Raw genomic sequence first — 19,837 nt, 5'->3', positions numbered from 1 at the left:
TTTGTTATCTTTTTTAATTTTTTATTTTGTTTGTTTTAGGCGATTTTCAGTTTTTGGACCCAGGGGAAGAAAAAAGGTATGCCCATCGCTTAAGGCGATGCTAATGCTCAATTTTGCTTTGATCTTCTATCTCGAGAAGAAAGGTCTTAAAACCAAAAATGAGTGGACAAAAAGAGGAACTGAAGTTCAAAACAGGTAAGGAGACACCCAAAGGGTTCCTTTTATGAATCTGAGTGTGGCCTAAACAAATTACATCTCACGACACTGACACAGTTTATCAACGTGACTGAAATCCAGGCAGTAAATTTTGAGAAATTAGGGAGAATGGTGGAGGATGAAGACAGGCAACGTTGTCTTGATTTTTTAAAAGAAAAAAAAGGTAGATTCTGGAAACAGCAGATGATGTGTGAACTTACACCAGAATTCCAAAATGGTTTGTCAAATATTATGTGAGCATTTGGGGAAGAAAGTAGGGAGCAATCAACAACCCAGCCACACTGATCTCACTTTCCCCCTAGAGGGCATCATTAGAGAGGAAATGCTGACATAGTATATCCTGATCTCTGCCACTGAAAAGTCCTTCATGGTGTGCAGTGGATAAAGGGCCATAAGGTGGGCTACATTAGCAAACAATTCTACTGATGCATAACTTACTGAATAGCTAAACCCAAAAGATATTGGCTGAGGACTGCAAGAGTCCAATCAATATAGGTATCAACCTAATCAATATGTATATCAACAAGAGTAAGATTTAAGAAGAAAAGGTTACCAATTCTGTAGGTGACACCAGGCTAGGAAGGAGAGCTATTACACTGGGCACAGAGTCATGAATAAAACTATCTCCGCAAGCAGCAATGATGTGATGAAATTTAAAATGCAAATTTAAAAATTTCTAAGGACGCACAGTATAGCCCAGGGAACTCTATTCAATACTCTGTAATGGCCCATATGGGAAAAGAATCTAAAAAAGAGTGGATATATGTGTATGTATAACTGATTCACTTTGCCGTACAGCGGAAACTAATACAACATTGTAAATCAACTATACTCCAATAAAAAATTTTTTTAATATTTTCAAGGTCAATAAAATTCAAAGCTTTTAAATTCAATTAAAAAATTCAAATCCTATACTATATAAATCCTAGAATTCAAATGTAGGGCAGGGTCTCTGGAAACGAGTCGAGTGACACTGAAGTAAAGTATTCTTGACACAGGACCGTCAGACTGGCCAAAGAGGAAGGGACTTGACTTGACACAGGTCACGGAAAAGACCCAGAAGTTGTATTTCCAGGGAATCCCAAAAGGGGCCTCAGGTTATGTCCTCAGAAACCCATTTAAATACAGTTTGTCATTTGCCTAAGGGTTTGATGAATGTATATCATTAATCTTAGGGAGCGCGTCTGAAGAAAGGAGGGGGATGTGATCAGAGGAGTAGAAGGTCCGGAAACCACAAAGGAAAGTGGGAGATAGAGTGAGAAGCCAAGAATAATTCCCGGGGGGGACGGTGTGAGAGCTGCCCCCAAACACGTGGAGAATTCCTCATGCCCTTGAATGAGGAATCAGACACGTCCACACCGTCTGGGTGGCTCCAGGAGAGAGGAAGGAGCCCCGTCGCCTGAGGTCACAGGGACTATAGGACTCGGACCCCACTAAGACATTCCTGCAATCCTCACTGTCCCCAAACCAGGTGAGCTTCCAGGTGAGGTAGTGAGCTCTCCATCACGGCACAGCTGCAAGGCCCGGTCAGACGTGCGGGTGCAAAGCGACGGAGGCCGTAAGACGCTCTACTCCTATGAACGCAGTTCATGATGTGGTTTATTCCCGTGCACACAACACCCACCGTCTAAGGAGCAAGGCAGCGTGGGGTCGGGGTTAGAAGTTCAACGTCAGCCCTCCCAGGTCTGAATCCCGGCTCGGCCACTCACTCACCACGTGACCACGGTGACCCCAAGCAAGTTCACTGACCCCCACCGGACCACAGCTTCCCCACCTGCAAAACGGAGACGGGGTGAGCATCTACCCCACGGGGCTGCCATGAGAGCCACGAGGGCTGACGCACGGGAGGAGCTCAGGACAGTGCCGGGGACGCAGGGGAAGCGAGGTAAAGTTAGCGATTTATTCTGATTCCTCTGCAGTCTTTCTGACGGTTCTGAGGATTCCTGGTGACCACCTCTGGGCACAGTGCGCCATTCACCCGAGCAGACAGGACATCACGAGAAGATGGCGAGAGGGACTTAGGGCCTGAGGATTATTGCAAACGTGGGGAACAGCGCCGCACGGAGCCCAAGGCGGCAGCCAGAGACCCTTCCCCTCATCCTCTGACCCATGTGATTTCTAAAGCCAGCAACCGCTGGCAGGGATTCTGCCCCCCAGTCAGCCTTAAAACGCAAGCTGCCGCCCCGTCTGTGTGTTAGCACAGATCTGGGCTCTGGACCCCGGCATCTAGGGTGCAGGCTCCACCGGGGTCGGTGCCGGCTTCTCGGGTTCCTCTCCCAGATCCGCAATCCGGATGGCGTTGTCCTTCTTGGAAAGCCAGAAGGCTGGGTAGACGGGCTCCGAAAACTTACAGTCGAAACGGTGCACCAGCGTCATGGCCTCCGGCTCAATGCCGTAGAAGGAGAGGACGCCTCCGGGGAAGTCCACATAGACCCCCAGCCTCTGACAAGGGCGGGCCCTGAGTGGGGTCTCCGTGTCACTGTGCCAGGCCCTGAACCCCTTGCCATCCCATTGGAGGCTCCAGGAGAAGTCGTTTCCGGAAATGCAACCATTGCGTTCCTCGCCCTTGCGGTCGATGCCCTGGCACGTCAGGCCCACGTAGATGCCCGCCCCGGAGAGCTCCACCTCGAAGTAGTACCTGTGCAGGTAGAGGCTCTGCTGGGCCAGCACCTGCCGCCAGTGTGTGAACCTGCTGGGTAGGCCCGGGTACGGGTGCGCCCAGGGCGTGGTGTTGGTGACCTTGCGGTTGTCCTCCTGCAGCCGGAGGTACCTGTGTGCCGTGTCGGGGTCGAAGGCAATGTCACAGGCATCTGAGGGGACACAGAAAGTCAGGGACCGACAGCTGATTCAGACCCAACACTTCAAACCTAGCGAGCCTCCAAAGGACGAAAAGACATCCGTCTCCCAGACCCCTGTTCCTTCCCAGAAAAGAGGTGGGTGAAAACCAGAAAACAGAACGCAAGTATGCTATTGTGATTTATAATAAATATATATTTGGTCTCTGGTTCCCGGTTGCCAGCACAAAGCTCCCTGTGATCTCCTGAGTGATAAGAGCACTAGGACCATCTGTTGTTCTAATATTTGGTCTTTAGCCCCTGTTCCCGACACAGAGCTCCTGAAACCCTTGTAATTTCCCAGGTTATACATGTATCTTCTGTTCTGACGAGGCAACTCTGGGTGGGCTCCTGGAGGGGGCTGGCTGGTCACCAGAAAGACCAAGTCATGACTAGAAGCTTGGAACTTGCAGCCCTGACTCCTATTCTCATGAGAAGTGAGAGGGGCTGGAAATGGAGTTAGTGGGCCATCATGCCTATGAGATGAAGCCTCCATGAAATCTCAATAGTGCAGGGTTCTGAGCGCTTCCAGGTTGGCAAACATCCACACCAGAAGGCGATGCACCCCATCTCCATGGGGCAGAAGCTCCTGAAATCGGGACCCTCCCCGGCCTTGCCCCGTGCCTCTCTCTCTCCATCTGGCTGCTCATCTGCGTCCTTTACCACATCCTTTAATAAACTGGTGAACATACGTGTCTCCCTGACTTCTGTGAGCTGTTCTAGCAAATGCTCGAGTCCAAGGGTGGGGGGGGGGTCCTAGGAACCTCTGATTTGTAGCCAAGTCGGACAGAAGTTGTCCGTCACCTGGGGACCCAATACTTGGCGACTGGCATCTGAAGTGGGAGCCATCCTGTGGGATCTGACGCCATCTCCAGGCAGCGCCAGAACCGAGTTAAACTGTGGGACGCCAGGCCAGTGTCACAGAGAACTGCTTGCGGGGGACACCTCGCCCACGCAGGTCGTAAGTGGTCCCAGACCCCACCTCCTTCCTTCCTGAAGCTCAAATTGCTTGGAATTTGCTGTATTATTTGCTGAACTGAATCAAGAAATAAAACCTACGGATGGGCTCATGCTTTCATTCATTCGACAAATACGTCCTGAAATCCAGGCACTTTTCTACCCAGCGTTGGCAAGGGTTTGGGGCAGACAGGCACTCATACACCCACATTTGATTCACTCATTTGTTAAAATATCTGGCCAGTATTCAGCAGGGGAACCCTCAAGCAGTCCCCCGCCCCACACATTCTCTTCCTGGTCCCAGAGAACAACACCTCCACGCACCCAGGTGCCCAAGTCACACTCCATTTCTTTTCCCTCATCCTCCCACGTCTTGTCCCACCACACACACACAGACAGCCCTGAGTCCTCTCAGTGTCCTGCTTCACCCCCATCTGAGCCACCCCCAAATCTCCCCCAGCGCGTGCAGTAGCCCCACGCTGGTCGGGGTGCTCTCTCCCGCTTCCCCCGCCCAGACCTTCTCCCCGACAGGAGCTCGCTTCAGGGAGCCAGCTGAGCTGAATCGCGTCGCCCCAGCTTACAGCCTCTGATGGCGCCCCTGCCCTCAGGAAAAAGCGGTGACCCGCCTCCCTGGCCTCCCGGCCCTGCAAGACTGGCGCTTGCCTGCCTCAGCAACCTCGTCTCCTGCCCTCTCCCCCTTGACCTCCACACTCCAGCACCCTGACCTCAGACCCACCCAATGCTGAACCCGCTCGGGCGGCTTCGGCACAGACCGTTCCCTCCGCGGTGGGGTCCTCGCCCTGACCTGAGTCAGGGAGATCCCGACTGATCCGTTCGGATTGCGGTTGTGAGTCTGTCCTCAAAGAGGTCTCCATGCCTGCCTGTCAATGTCTCTCGGAGCACCCTGGCTTTATAACTTCCTGGTACTCATCACAATGTGTAATTATTTATCAGTGTGCTTGTTTCGTGAATGTTCTCCATTTATTCTGTCAGCTCCACATTTTATGCGGGACTCTATCCTGGGGTTCTAGCTCTGAGAAGATGCTCGGTATACACGTGCCAAATGAATGAGTGCGTTAGTACTCTTCTCATCTAGGGGGACCCAGGGCTCCTTACAGGGTAGGTGATTCTATGCCTTGGGACAAGAAAACCAGAATTGGTCTGGAACATTCTGTTAGTGCCAGAAAGCAGCAATACTTTTTAGAATCTCAAGGGCAGAAGGTCAAGGCTTAAAGGTCAAAGAGGCCAGCTTACAAGTGGCTCCCACTGGCCAGTCAAGTTGGCAATTTGACAGAACTTGGACAGGTGAAACGATCTGAGTCCATAAAAGGCTACAAGTTCACAGCAATACTCTAGGAGCAAAAGTTAATGTCATGCATGAAAAGAGACGACTGTCATGCAACAGAAAACAGATTATAATAGGACGTGGTTCACTTTTATTTTAATGTTAAGCACAAAAGGTGTTTGGCTTCTTGTATTAACTATATCTGTTAGTAAAACATACATGTGGGGCTTCCCTGGTGGCGCAGTGGTTAAGAATCTGCCTGCCAATGCAGGGGACACGGGTTCGAGCCCTGGTCCACGAAGATCCCACATGCCATGGAGCAACTAAGCCCGTGCACCACAACTACTGAGCCTGAGCTCTAGAGCCCGCAAGCCACAGCTACTGAAGCCCATGTGCCACAACTACTGAGCCCACGCGCCACAACTACTGAAGCCGCACACCTAGAGCCCGCACTCTGCAACAAGAGAAGCCACCGCAATGAGAAGCCCGTGCACCACAACAAAGAGTAGCCCCTGCTAGCCGCAACTAGAGAAAGCCCGCGCGCAGCAACGAAGACCCGACGCAGCCAAAAAGATAATTAATAAATAAATAAATTTATTTTAAAAAAAAATAGATGTGCTGGTGTCAGGAAGCAGGAAAGAATAAATCAAGGAAACTGTGTGGAAACTGAGAGGTCCTGGGGAAAATGAGGAGCTGTGGAAAGAACAGGAGACAGTCATCGAACCCGAGGCTCCACGTCACAACCAGAGCAAAAGGGGCTCAGGAGTTGGTCAGCCAGCACTCACCCCCAGAAAGCAAGCAGAAGCAGGGTTCAACCTGCTTCTGATGAAGCAGCTGCATGTCCTAAAAGTGAGCCTTGACTACCCAGATGCAGCCCTTCCTCTCCTGGGAGATGAAACCTCCCTGCCTTGTTAACCATAAGGAAGTATTGATTGGAAATAACGTGTTTTCAAAAATGCTGACAGCCCAGGACACTCCCACATCATGACGGGACAATGGGTTTTGCAGTTCTGGCCAAGTCAGACTTAACAGGGAGCCATTTGGGAACTAGCCAGGATCTTTGAAAGGGCCAAGGTCATGAAGGACACAGAAGGACAAAGGGACTGGACCCAGACAGGAGACAAAGAAACATCTGTGACCTTGGACTGGACTTGCAGCCAGAAAAAGGACACTGGGAGGAATACCTCGTGAAACCTGAATAAATTCCATAGATTAGTTAATAGACTTGCAGTAATTTCATTTTCCAGTTTGTTTCAGTGGACCGTTGTAACGTAAAGTGTTAATGTTTGGAAAAACCGGATGAAAGGTATACAAGAATTCTTGGTCCTCTTTTTGCAATGTTTTCGTAAGTTTGAAACTGTTTCAAAATGAAAAGTTCAAACTTTTTTTAAATTAAACTTTTTAAAATGTACCATTTGGGCATAGACCCTGACGTTGCAAGAACCTGAAACCTACGTGAGAGACGGCATCCTTGCTTCCAAAGCCTCACACGTACACCCACACCCAGGGAAAGGGAAGCTGTTCACGACTTACACAGGAGGAACTGCTGCCTGGTGCTGGGCTCCGGTTCTGAGGTCCAGTGTTTGTGTTCAGTGATGGCACACACCTGAGTTCCGATGTCGTACTCCTCTAGAAAAGCAGAGAATTGTGAATGCACACCTGTCCAGGTGGGTAGGAGAACCTAAGAAGCAGGAACCCCCAGCCCCTCTTCCCTGGGCTTCCTCGGGGAAGAAGGGCCCGGACACTAGTCACGTGTCAGAGACCCCTGCTCAATGGACCACACTAAAGTAAAACACGCCGAGGAAAGACCCCAGCCTGACTTGCATTTCCCTTGAAAGTACACGCATCAGCAACCTCGGAAGCTAGTCTCGGAGATGCTGGCCTAGGGCGTGACGTGACTGACACATTCTCTGGTCTCTGTCATCAAGGTAAGTGTCCATCAGTAGCACAGCTAGCCAGAGGATGGCTCTGAAAATGAGAAGCTCCCCGGTTCTGCTCTCCCTCCCAACTCCCACCTCCTGCGTCAGCCCCGCCGAGACACTACAAGCCACAGCTTCTCACCTTCCTTGGAGAACTCCTGGAGCTTCTCCTTGTAGTTCTGCAGCAACTGGATCAGGTGTGCGGTGGAGTCCGTGATGACCTTGCGGATGCCTGAGAGCTTGTCCTTGAGTCCAATGTAGACACTGGGGAAAGCATCGTCCTTCATGTTCTTGAACTTGCAGTACTCCTGCAGGAAAGGACACATGGCAGAACTTGCCCTGGCTTTTGTGCTTCTTAAACAGGACTGCCCTCCTCAATACAGCACCTTCCTCATCTGTAAAACAGACTGATGGTGACGTGCACTTCACAAAGAACGTGTGTGTAATGGGTCCAGCTCAGTGTCTGATCATGTAGAAAGCATTCGTGTTTTTTAACTGGGAAGTGGACTTTTAAAAATCAAGAGATACTAGGCACCCACGAGCAGATGCAATACACAGCCCAGACAGGGAATCGAAGAACAAATGTGTTACACCAACAGCGCAGATGGCGGTAACATTCCTGCAACCTTCATTCTATCAGTACTTTTTTTTTTTTTTTAACTAATTTAAACACAAACCACGACAGGGACGGAGGAAGGGGTGTAGCACGTGGAAGATTCACAGACAAGTCCTCAGGTGGGAGTGCTTGCTGCTGCATTTTCCTGGTCGGTTCAATCCAATACACAGTGTTCTCTAATTCTTGTTCTGTGCTTTAGAGTTTGAAAAGTGTTTTCACATAGATAATCACATTAAGCCTCTCATGCTTCAAAACTCTGCAGCGATCAGGAAAGGTTGCTTTCAGGTGTTAACACATTATCAAAATTCAAATGCAAGGGAAGCACTGAATTACAGAGTGGGTACGGCAGAAAACTGAGTGATGAAAACAGTTGTACCAGAATGGTTAGATTAATGGAAGAGAAGAACGAGGCCAAGCCAGAGAGCAGACAGGGAGGAAAATGAACATTTTAACACCATATGTAGAATTAGTGCCATATATGATAAAAGTAACATTTTAGGTCACTGGGGGGACTTCCCTGGCGGTCCAGTGGTTAAGACTCTATGCTTCCAAGGCAGGGGGCGAGGGTTGGATCCCTGGTTGGGGCACTAAGATCCCTCATACCGCACGGCACAGCAAAAAAATAAAAAACAAAATAAAATAAAATGGTCTATTTCTAAAAAAAAGAATCACGGGGGAACAATACATGTCATTTCGATTGGCTAAAAATTTGTGGGAAAAAAAAGTTATGTTTAACTAAAATAAGTGGTCCTATACTAAAATATATTTTATACATATTAAAGTTTTTATGTTAAAGTTACAAAAGGAGAAAAAAGTAAAGAGATTTTATTTCTGTTTTAAAATTATTTATATGCTCTTTAGGAACCTCATGACATGGGAAGCCAAGTTTTTCTTCATAGTTTCTTTGTTTTGATATTGAAAAGTAAAGGAACTGAAAGACATTCTTTGGTATGTCTGTCTGTCTCTGTCTGCTTCTCTTTCTCTCACTCACTACAAGGCTAACGATGATTATCTTGGGTGATGGGAATATGAATGATCGAGTTCCTTTATATTTTTCCATATTTTCCAAGGCTTTTTTTCATAATACACATTTATGTTTGCCGTTAACTAGAAGGGAATCTTCCCAAAACGCAATAAAAGAATTATTTGTATGTAGGAATATTAGCACTGAAGGAGCCTTGGAAATCACTGACTCCGACCTGCTTGTTTATAAATGAGGAATTTGAGACCCAAAAAGGTTAAGTGACTTGCTAAAAACTACACAGCGCTCTAGTGACAGATCCAGGAGGATGGAACGTCTGAGGGCAGGTGGCTTAACATACAATGAATGGCACATTGTAATGAAAGGTCTCATCTTCTCTGCTGGGCTGTCTGTCCTCAGTCACCCCCAGCACGTGCAGCCCTCTCCGAAAGGCAGCAGGACCCGGGTCTCACCCCGGCCCAGCAAGCATCCCTCCACTGTCGGAGTGGTTTATGAAGCTCACTGAGGCCTGAGCTCATCACCCCTCAGCTGAAGTCCTCCCTGGGCTGCTGTGACTTCACGATGAAGAACAAGCTTCGACAGCCAGATGCCCACCTGGCCCCGCCAGCCTCGCCTCCCATCACTCTGTGCCCGGCGTCCCGCACCCCATCCTTGTGAAAGCACCTTAGTCCCCACATCAGCTGTGCTGTCTCAAACCTCTCTGCCTCTGCACATGCCGTTACCTCTGCTGGCACGGGATGCATCTTCCACGACCCGGTTCCAGCCTCTCCGCTCTGGAAAGCCCTCCCTCCCGTACCCCTGTACTCAGCTCCTCTCTGCCCTCACGGCTCCCTGCGCACCCGCTGATCAGTGGGCAGTCCCCTTCCCCCGTGCGCCACAGGCCGAGCAGAGCGAAGGTCTCCCTGGCATCAGCGGCACGGCAGCCCATACCTCCAGGAAAAGCACGGGGTTGCCGATGGCAGCGATTCTGTCCAGCTCCTGCCTGGTCTTCTCCATCTCTGCGCTCCTGTACTCCAGGTGGGTCTTGATGCCATTGGCCTGGCCCAGGGCAGCTTGTTCCTTCTCCTCCAAGAAAAGCATCATGTCAGCCTGGGCCTTCCTCATGGCAGCAAGGAGATTCCCAAACTGCTCCTTGGCCACCGCCTTTACCTCCGACACCGACACCTGGCGGGGGTGGGAGGGGGGGTGAAGAACCTGTTAGTGAGGCGTCCAAGCTTCTCAAAGCTCAACACGCAGAAACGCAAACCCGAGAAACCCGCAAATCAGGGAGCGATTTCCTATTGTAAAAGGAAGCCTTTATTCTCATTTGAATCCTGGGTTCCCGGAAACAAGAAGGACTCTCCAGGGTATAAGTACTTATTTGCCAATCATTCCCTTAGTCTCTCATCCATCAGATGAGAGAGTGAATTATCTGATTTCTGAGTCCAGCTCTGACAGTCGGGCTGCTCTTCAAGTCTGTGACGTCAGTCTTCCCACCAGGACAATGTGTGTATTCAGTATACTTGATAGTCATGTTTCTTGCAGTAAAATAATAATTTGGCTTCTTTGTACAAATCAGTAGCATGAATTTGCTTTCTTAGCATTTCATTTATGTCCAGTTAAACTGCCCACCGGGTCCATCTGAGCCAAAAGCACATCTAACCCTATGGTGTCTGTGCCAGGCACAAAATGTTTAGGGTGTGTGCAGGTGTCCACAGCACCTAGGCATCGCAGGACCAGCCTACCTATGCAGAATGGAATGCCACGTTCAAAAACATATAAAACAAATTCCTTGCGATGAATAGCAAGGATCTGCATGACGGCACTTGTGCATGTGGGATGCTATCCTTCCACATCCTTTACAAGTGCCTTCAGTCAATGTCATATTTACAACTTCAATCCACGTTTTCAACGGTTTCCACTCCTCTTTGGTAGTTCTTAGGTCCTGGTGCTGACGGCTCCCTCTGACAATGCCCAACTCCAGATCGTTGCCCCAACACAAACTACCTGGTTAAACTTCATGTAAAGTTCTTGGAAACACTTTCCTTTGCTCACCCTCCCTTCACCCCACTCCACAGCCCAGAGCCCATGCCCTGCCTGCCTCCATCTCCCCCATTGTCCCTCCATGACCATCCCATCTGAGAGCCCTCTGAGCAGCCCCTCCAGGTACTATTTTCAGTTCTCCTGGGGTCCTGCCGCCTGCCTGGTCACTTTTTAATTACATAACATAGTAATACAATACCGGCCACATTTAGTAAGTGCTTATCATGGGCCGGGCACTGTTCTGAGCACTGTATACATATTCTCTCATGGCAACCCTAGAAGGTAAATACAGATGTCCCTCCACATCTGCGGATTCCACATCCACGAATCCAACCAACCACAGAACGAAAATATTTGGGAAAATATTCCAGAAAGTTCCAAAAAGCAAAACTAGACTCTGGCCACTATTTACATAGCATCTACGTTTTATCCGGTATTGTAAGTAATCTAGAGAAGATTTAAAGTGTACGGGAGGATATGCGTAGGCTTACGTGCAAATACTAGGCCATTTTATACAAGGGACTTGAGCATCTGTGGATTTTGGTATCCGTGGTGGGGGGATCGGGGGTTGTCCTAAAACCAATCCCCTGAGGACACCAAGGCACGACTGTACTACTACAGTCCCCATTTCTTAGATAAAGAAACTAAAGCACCACCATTTCAACAGACTGAGTAATTCTTAGGTCAAGGGAGCAACACTCGCAGGCTCTCCTGTCCCATCAATCTAGGGACCCTGGACGATTCTTGTTGTCTCTGTGTCCTCATGTACCTCCTACATGGTGGCCACTGTGGTAACTACCTCACCTGGTTACCATGCAGTTAAGAAAAGAACTGAGTAGGGATCAAAGTGTCTGGAAAATAAAGAGCTGGAAAAAGGCAAGATGCTCCATGCGGTTCTCCAGATTACACTGAGCATGGAAATCAACAATCTCTGAAGGTCTCCAAGGCTTTAAAGGGACAATTATTGTTCTTCTTTTCATAAGATTATATGGGTAAGAAATAGGTATTCATTCTTCCACAGCCAGTTAGTTATAAACACCAAGAAGGAAGAAATTAAGTTGAAATGGTTACATGTATTAGATATGGATGGATGGATGGACGGACGGATGGATGGATGGATGGGTGAGTGGATGCGTAAGTGATGGATGGATGGACGGATGGGTGGATGGATGGATGGATGGATGGACAGATGGATGGGTGAGTGGATGGGTAGGTGATGGATGGATGGATGGACAGATGGGTGGATGGACGGATGGATGGATGGATGGATGGATAGATGGATGGGTGGATGGATGCATGGGTAGGTGGGTGGATGGATGGACGGGTGGATGGATGGATGGGTGAGTGGATGCGTAAGTGATGGATGGATGGATGGACAGATGGGTGGATGGATGGATGGATGGATGGATAGATGGATGGGTGAGTGGATGGGTAGGTGATGGATGGATGGATGGACAGATGGGTGGATGGATGGATGGATGGATGGATAGATGGATGGGTGGATGGATGGATGGGTAGGTGGGTGGATGGATGGACGGATGGATGGATGGATGGATGGATGGATGGACGGATGGATGGATGGATGGATGGACGGGTGAGTGGATGGGTGGGTGATAGATGGATGGATGGATGGATGGATGGATAGATGGATGGGTGGATAGATGGATGGATGGATAGATGGATGGGTTGATGGATGGATGGATAGGTGGGTGGCTGGATGGATGGGTGGATGGATGGATAGTGGATACATAGGTGGATGGATGGATGAATGGATAGAATCATTCTTGATATGCCGAGATGCTGCTGCTGACTGACTGCCATAGGGTAGTTGTTTTGCATTCTCCTCTGAGTTGTGGTTATTGGCTTGCCACTAATGAGAAACCTTTGTGGAACTGTTTGGGTCTACTTAGGGTTTATTATAGAAAGTGGTCACAAACCAGAGAGACTAAAACTAAGTAGCCTGGCACGCCACTGGCCTTATCAAGTACCATCCACTAATCCAGCAGCTCTCACCTCTCTTTTCTGGCTGCCAGGATTTAGGACTGGTGAGAATTGCATGCAGAACACCCTCCTATGACGGAAGAATCCAAGATTATGCATAATTTCTGGAGCTCTGGCTAACCACCTCCCTTGATTCCCACATACACCCTTTTCTCCCGGTCAAAAAAGCATATACACATGTACAAATAAGGACACTGTCATTACAGGACTAGCTTGCTTCTACTCTATAACATTAAAAAGGAAATCACTTGCCAGTTCTGAATCTTGAACTAATTTCATAGCAAATCCCCATAACAAGTTGAAGCCACCCTGCAGTGTGGCCGACCTTATCTGTACCCACAGTTCTCACCCAATGATAAAACCCATGGGGTCCGTGGACATGGGGGCCGGGCCTGCACCCTGCATCCCACAACCCCGGGTGGGGCTGGCTGGGCATGCAGCAGCTGCCAGGTGTGCCAAAGCCCGGCAGGTGACCCCGGCCAGCCTTACCAGAACGGATTTATGGTTGTCTTGGAGCCTGGCGATGGCGTTTTCATTCAACTTGAGTTTCCGCTCCAGGTCTAACCGGGTGGTCCGAAGCTCAGCCTAAGAAGAGGAAAGGTCAGCGTCAAGGAGGAAGGAGCCCAGGGCACTCGGAAGGTCCCCAGGAGCAAGGGCACCGTCTGCCCTTCTTCCACGGAAAGGGGAGTCTGTCTCAGAAGCTGCTCTCAGAAGCCCGGCTGGAGCACCCACCCTCAGTGGGGGCACAGAGGGCCAGCTGTGTGCTAGCACTTCCTGGGGTGAACGGGCCGAAATGCAGGGAGAGCTTACGCTGCACTGGGCATCGCTTCAAGCATTTCTCTGTGTCACCTCTTATCATCCTGACCATGCAGGTAAACACATTATCGCCGTTGTACAGGTGAGAAAGTGGAGCCACCTATCCAAGGTCACACAGTTGTCAGTGGAGTTGAGTCCAGCCCATCCGGCCCAGAACAGCCTGACGAGGAGCACAGGGCGCTTGAAGTCGGGGGTGGGCATCCCAGGGTTTCTAGTTAGCAGATGAGACTTCGGGAAAATCTACTTAACGCCTCCACACTTGCATTTCTTCACCTGTGAGGTGGGAGCAGCTAAAGTGCCCAATTCACAGGGTTCCCGCAAGGATGGGAGGCGTGTCAGCAGGAACTCTGTACAGTAGCGGGCACGTTGCAGGCGCTCCATCCGTGTCGGTGGTGTCATCATCCTCATCGCCACTAGCACTACCTCGGCTGCTTTCCATCACGGACTCTTATTCTCTGCCGGATGCAGGCAGAGCGAACCCTCCCCGCCGAGGCAAGTGCCCGCCTGAGAACCCCGGGTCTGCCCACGTCGACGCCCCTGCCCAGCCCCACTCTCGCCTCCTGAAACTCCCCAAGCACTGTCTGCCGAGAACGTGCCGAGGCATGAAACCAGAGCCTTTGCAAACTTCAGAGGCCCTGTCACTTTCTGCGTCCACAAGGGCACGAGACAGCAGCAACAGAAAGAAGAGGTTTCACTGACTTTCACAGCAGCGTGTCTGCACTCGCCCTAACAGAACTCGGGGTGCGGGGGCACCGTGACGCGTCTCCCCTTCCTCCCACTGAAGCCCACGGGAATCCCAGGCCCCAGTGGTGGCAGCCCAGGCAGGCAGGGGACTCGCCTCCCTCTGCAGAAGCCTGGCAACGTTTGCTCAGGCCCTGCGGCCCTGACTCAGAGCCGAGTGAGCCCGGGTGACCTCCCGCCCCTGAGGCCTGAGACCTGATGCCCGGGAGTGGGGGAAGCAGGGAAGATGCGGGGTCCGACCTATTCGGGGGCAACGTGGAATCTTGGTCTGTCTAGAAGGCTTATTACCCAGTGACCTGTTCCACGACGGGAGGGGACATGAGCTGCTTGTTGAAAGGTGGTGGGAGACACAACAGAACACACATTAGCAACGAGTGCAGAGCGTATTAAAGCGGTCGGCCCCAGCACCATCCGGGGACACAGGAGACCCCCAGAGTGTCCAGGGAGGGGGCTTCTCCCCACTGTCTGCGGATTACCATAAAAGGAGAAAGGGACTCCCAAGTGCCTAACGGGGACTTCTGAGTGAGTCACCCCACAAGCAGGCACTCCTGCTTATCACAAGAGGCGGGGCCACTTCGGAGACCAGCATCTCCAGTTTTTCCTGTTCCCAGGAAATGACGGGGTGCCTTAGACCCTGGCTCCGGGTCGCAGGCCCAGGCAGGCCCCACACAAAAGCAGGACAGCAGTGCCAATGAGAGTAGACGGCCCCATGTCCAAGGGCACAGAGAGTCCTCCCTGCTTCAGCAAAAGGCACCACATCCGGGGTGCAAGACCTGCCTCTCTCAGGCTCTACGACCCTCATCAGATGGTTTAGCGTCTCCTCCGGTGCCTCAAGAATATGTTAACAAAATCGTTCTTGCTTCTGTCTCCAGGGCAAAGGTGGTACCCAGCTCAGTGGCCAGGGTCGGGGTAGAGATGCAAACTGGAACAGCAGACGGAGGGAGAAGAGAGAAGGAGATTCCACATGGTGCCAGTTGCTTTGTGTTTCCCTCTAGAGAGTCTGTGTCTGGGAACACTAGGGTCCCAGCTGGGCCCTGACTTCACCCCTTGGCCTGCTGATCAGAGTTCACTACATGTCAGTCCAGTTATACAAGACACCGCCCCTGCTCCTGAAAGACGCACAGCCTGGTGCAATGTTCAGGATAAAACAAGTCGCATAATACTGAGTCCAAGGCACTCCTCGGAACTTCCAGAAGAAATTCTCCTGAACAGCCTCAAGCCATCCGCCTTTGGGCAGCAGACGGGCCGTGAACAACGCTGGTTATCGGCGCCCCCAAGAAGCGGGAACACTTGTGGCTCTCAGAGCTCAGCTCCCGCTCTAGCTGCAGACTGCGTCCGAGACCCCCGCCATATCCTGAGCTTTCTGGAACCAATGCTGAGATCGGATGCGGTGACCTGCCACTAATGGACCTGAAGGTCTAAGGCGGGGCCCAGCCGAGCCTTCCTTCCCCCAAGATACCTGCCCTGACCTCACTGCCGGGGGTCTTCCTCCTTGGAACACGCAGCAGGGCCCTTGTGCTGCCCCAGCCCTTTGGCATCCAGGCAGACGTGGACCTGCCCTGGCTTCCTGACTACAGCCCACGCTCCCTGAGATAGTGCAGCACACTTAGCCCATAGAAAGTGCTCGATAATGTCTGATAAACTTGAAAAGGAACAGAAAAGAACAGGAAAGCAGTCACAGAAAGAGTGCAAACTTCACAACTCACACACACGCGTGCCACAGCTTCCTTTCCCAGCAGCGAGCCTGAGTTCAGAGAAGGTGAGTGGAGTTAAGATCAGCTGCTCTTAAAAGCTAAGGGAAGGGCTTCCCTGGTGGTCCAGTGGTTAAGACTCTGCACTTCCACTGCAGGGGGCACAGTGGTCGGGGAAGTTCTGCATGCTGCAGGGTGCGGCCAAAAAGAAAAAAAAAAGCTAAGGGAGAGGGATGGTCTGGGAATTCGGCGTTGGTAGATGCAAACTATTACATGTAGAATGGATAAACAACAAGGTCCTACTGTAGAGCACAGGGAACCATATCCAATCTCCTGGGGCAAGCCATAATGAAAAAGAATATTTTAAAAAGAATGTCTATATGTGTAAAACGGAGTCACTTTGCTGTACAGCAGAAATTAACACAACGTTGTAAATCAACTACACTTCCATTTAAAAAAAAAAACAACAACAACTAAGAGGCTTTGGGACGCTGGCCTGGGCAAGGGGAAGAGCTGAGTCCCCATTGGGAAGAGCTGGGCTCTGGAAGCCCAGCGGCACAGAACAAATAATCAGAGAACACCCAGATTCCCAAATCCACAGTTTTTGCCCACTGGCATAGCTAGAGACCGCAGGAGCCTCAGAAGGGGCTCTGTCGGTGAACTGAGAAATCCATCGCTGTGGACCCGACGCAGCTCCTGGCCGCTCTGTGTCCCTGTGGCTGGCCCTGCTGTTCACGGTTTCCCTTGCCCAACATTCCTGAGTGACTAGCGCTTGACTCGATCCAAAGTGACCTTCAGTAAGCAGCCCCGGCGGGCTTGGGCTGGCTGGAGGAAAGATGGAGCTTCCAGAGCCTTAGTGACGTCTAATAAGACTTTCAAAATAACCCTGGTGGGGGCCGAAGCCTCATCCAGGTACTGTGTCTTCAGAGCTGGTCTCCTGGGCTCCTTGCAAGAAATCTTTTGGCTCCTGAGCCGTGGCAGGGCCACCCAAAAAGCGCTGACAGAGCACACACTCACTCTCAGGGTTGAAAGCAAGGATGCAGGGTGGAAAGGCAGAACTCTGATAGGCACACCAGGGAGCAGAGGCTGGGAACTGGGCCCGCACCAAGGATCTGGGGTACGGGGCTGCTGCATCGCACCTGTAACCGGCCTGCTTTCAGCACCAGAACTGCCCCAGTTGTCTGTATTCTACCTGACACAGCTCCCTCCTGGGATGTCTGAATTTGGGGTTCCATACAGGAGCAACACAACTCTCCCTGCTCAGAATGACGATTACCCTATGTCTCTGTAACGCACCAGCTTACACTACGTTAAAATTCATATTGTAGCTATGCTGCTACAGGCATAGAACTTCTGAAAGGAAACAGAAGAAAAGAGTAGATCGTGGTGTCTGCCTCTGAGGAGGGAGATGGGCAGATCCAGGCTGGGAGGGAGGGCTTTTCTGGGAAAATCTACCTCAGTATCTGGTGGAGATTGTTTCTGAACAGGGGCACGCATCACTTTTCCAGTCACATGTAACAGAATTCAGATATTATACCCTGAACAAGGGAAAAGCAGTACATTCTGCTTTAATCTCTCTACGACATGTGTGGCAGGGTTTGGGTGCAAAAAAAATAAAGTAAGGTCATAATATTGTGACCTCGGGGTCCTTCCCTGTGTTCCTCCAGTGGGGTGGCTTTCCAGAAGCTTCATTCCCACTCCATGGCTTAGTCATCTGTATGAGTCTGGACAAATTTGGTGAAGACGAAAAGAGTCACCACCTCAGTGAGTTATTCCAGGACTGGATGGGAAACTCCACGGAAAGCACATAGCACACGGCAAGACTCCATGAAGACCGTGTAGTCAGTTACATGGAGCTTTAATCTCTGACCTGTCTGCTGACGCAGAGCCTCCTCTGTGAACGTGGCTGTGAACGTGGGTAGCGGGTGGCAGTGACCTGCTCTCCTGAGTGGACATTTCCTGGCACTGGAGATGCTGGGAACTGTTGGCAAGTGGACTGTGGAGTTGATAACAGTGACTCACTGGCATCTGGAATGCAGAGCTTTCTGGAACAATTCCCACTAAGGGAGGGTGTGGAGAAGCGGGTCCTGCTCCAGGAGGCTCCTTGTCTGCTGCCCAGGGAGCCCAGGGGCCAAGACGCAGCCACGGGCCGTGCTCAGCGCAGACAGGGAGCTGCCCGGAGCCTGGACACAAGAAATGTGGGACAAAAGAACTGCACTTCCCCACTGAGAACAAACGTGCTCGTGGAAAGTCCGAGTATGAGAAACGAAGCACATGAATCCATTCCCAGGAACTTCTCCAGGCTCTCAGCTTTCTCAGGCCAAAGAAAAGTCAGCTGTTCTAGAAACAGTTGCCCTACCTGATGGGAATAAAATTACAGGCTATGAGCACAGCATTTCTCAGTCTCTCCTGATATTTTCCCTAAGGTAAGCAGGCCTTGACATTGTACCCGGAGGGAAGTTTCCAGTTCTCTGTTATCTCGGCACTATTCAAGCTCTTGGATTTCATACCTGGTATCTCCAAAGGGGCCCTTGCTACTGATCTCTTGTTTGTGGTAAAGGGAAAAAGAGAACTTCGGGCAAAGTTTAGGCTCTTTTCTCTTGAATTTCTGCTAAGCTTTACATTGCATTCATTCAGATCCAGCCAGAGGGAAACACCTTCTGCACCCAACACCCACCCCCGGATGAGTCTCCAAAAGCTGAGTGAGAAATAGCAGGAAACTCGCCACAGGAGCGACAGACAGACGCAGACAGAGAGGTACAGGGACAGCAGGACCGAGATGGCGACAGAGTAACCGACTCGGAGTTTCCAAAGCAAATGCAAGAGACAGGGCTGCTGGCTGCACGGCCAGGGGCCAAAGCTAAGAGCACAGGAGTGAAGCCGGCAGCCCCAGGAGCTGAGGCAGAGGCCAGGCCTCTCCCTGGTCCACGGCCTCCCCACCTCCCTCTCCGCACGGACCCCAGCACTTGCCTCCTTGTCCCTGTGGGCGGCATCGAGGGAGACAGAGGCATGGCCCCTGTGCTCGGCCCGGCCGCACTCCTGGCAGATGCACTGCCCATCGGGGCAGCAGAAGGCAACCAGGGGGCTGTGGTGGGCCGGGCACACGAGCAGGTCCCGGTCCTTCACGGGCTCTGTCAGCTGGTGGCCGTGCAGCCTGCTGTTCTCCTGGTGCGGCCGCAGGTGCTCCGGGCAGTAGTTCACCATGCAGGTCAGGCAGGACTTCACGGCCCTCACCCTGCTGGCCCCGAGGCAGAAGTCGCACAGGACCTCCGCCTCCGCCTCCGCCCCAGGACGCCCCTGCCAGGCAGAGCCATGGCTCTGTCCCCCGCTCTCCCCTGGGGAGCTCCCCGGGGCGGCTGCGCCCTTTTCTTCTGCTGGGCTGGCCGACCCACGGTCTGGGCTGCGAGTGGCCGGAGGGTGAGCGGGAACCCCGGGCAGCGGCCCTGGAGCCGTCAGATCAAACTCAGCCATGTGGAAGTTCTGCGCGCCAGAGCTGGGCTTCCTCGGCTCCTGGGCCCAGAATCCTGCCGCCCCAGTCAGATGCGAGCACCACGCCCAGCTGACTGCAGCTGCCTCAGGGTTTTAACTGTTTCCTCCCCACAGAGGAAGCTCAGTCGGTCGTCCTCACTCTGCTCCGCTTAGAGGACGGCCAGCTGCGTGGCCACAGGGCAGCCCGGGTCCCCAGGCTCAGGGAGACCCAGGCTGTCTCCCCACAGGCTCCGACCCGTCCTCCAGCCCAGACCCGAAACTGCTATTC

General features: G+C 51.5%; 1 protein-coding gene across 2 annotated transcripts; it reads right to left on the bottom strand.

Moving 5' to 3' along the window:
- On the bottom strand, nt 1–19,600 carry TRIM16 (tripartite motif containing 16). 2 transcript variants are annotated; one of them, XM_060132747.1, is made up of 6 exons: nt 19,051–19,600; nt 13,322–13,417; nt 9,740–9,973; nt 7,354–7,519; nt 6,826–6,921; nt 1–3,026 (listed from the first exon to the last, which is right to left on the bottom strand). In XM_060132747.1, exons 1-6 carry the CDS (start codon nt 19,549–19,551, stop codon nt 2,443–2,445), a joined length of 1,677 nt encoding a protein of 558 aa, XP_059988730.1. In that variant the 5' UTR covers nt 19,552–19,600; the 3' UTR covers nt 1–2,442. The 2 variants fall into 2 exon arrangements, with proteins under 2 accessions (XP_059988730.1, XP_059988731.1); XM_060132748.1 differs by lacking the exon at nt 19,051–19,600 and adding an exon at nt 13,922–14,145.
- Between the last annotated feature and the right edge of the window lie 237 nt (nt 19,601–19,837).

This window comes from Lagenorhynchus albirostris, chromosome 20, assembly GCF_949774975.1.
Source record: "Lagenorhynchus albirostris chromosome 20, mLagAlb1.1, whole genome shotgun sequence".
NCBI lineage: Eukaryota > Metazoa > Chordata > Mammalia > Artiodactyla > Delphinidae > Lagenorhynchus > Lagenorhynchus albirostris.
The sequence above is the reverse complement of the archived record's forward strand: the minus strand, read 5'-3'. Positions and strand labels throughout refer to the sequence as shown.

Excerpts from the sequence above, each read along its gene's own strand:
- TRIM16 (XM_060132747.1), bottom strand. The coding sequence starts at position 19,551 with ATGGCTGAGTTTGATCTGACGGCTCCAGGGCCGCTGCCCGGGGTTCCC. Across the intron at positions 13,418-19,050 it reads CCGCCCACAGGGACAAGGAG|GCTGAGCTTCGGACCACCCG; the intron begins GCAAGTGCTGGG and ends TCCTCTTCTTAG. Across the intron at positions 9,974-13,321 it reads ACAACCATAAATCCGTTCTG|GTGTCGGTGTCGGAGGTAAA; the intron begins GTAAGGCTGGCC and ends CACCCCCGCCAG.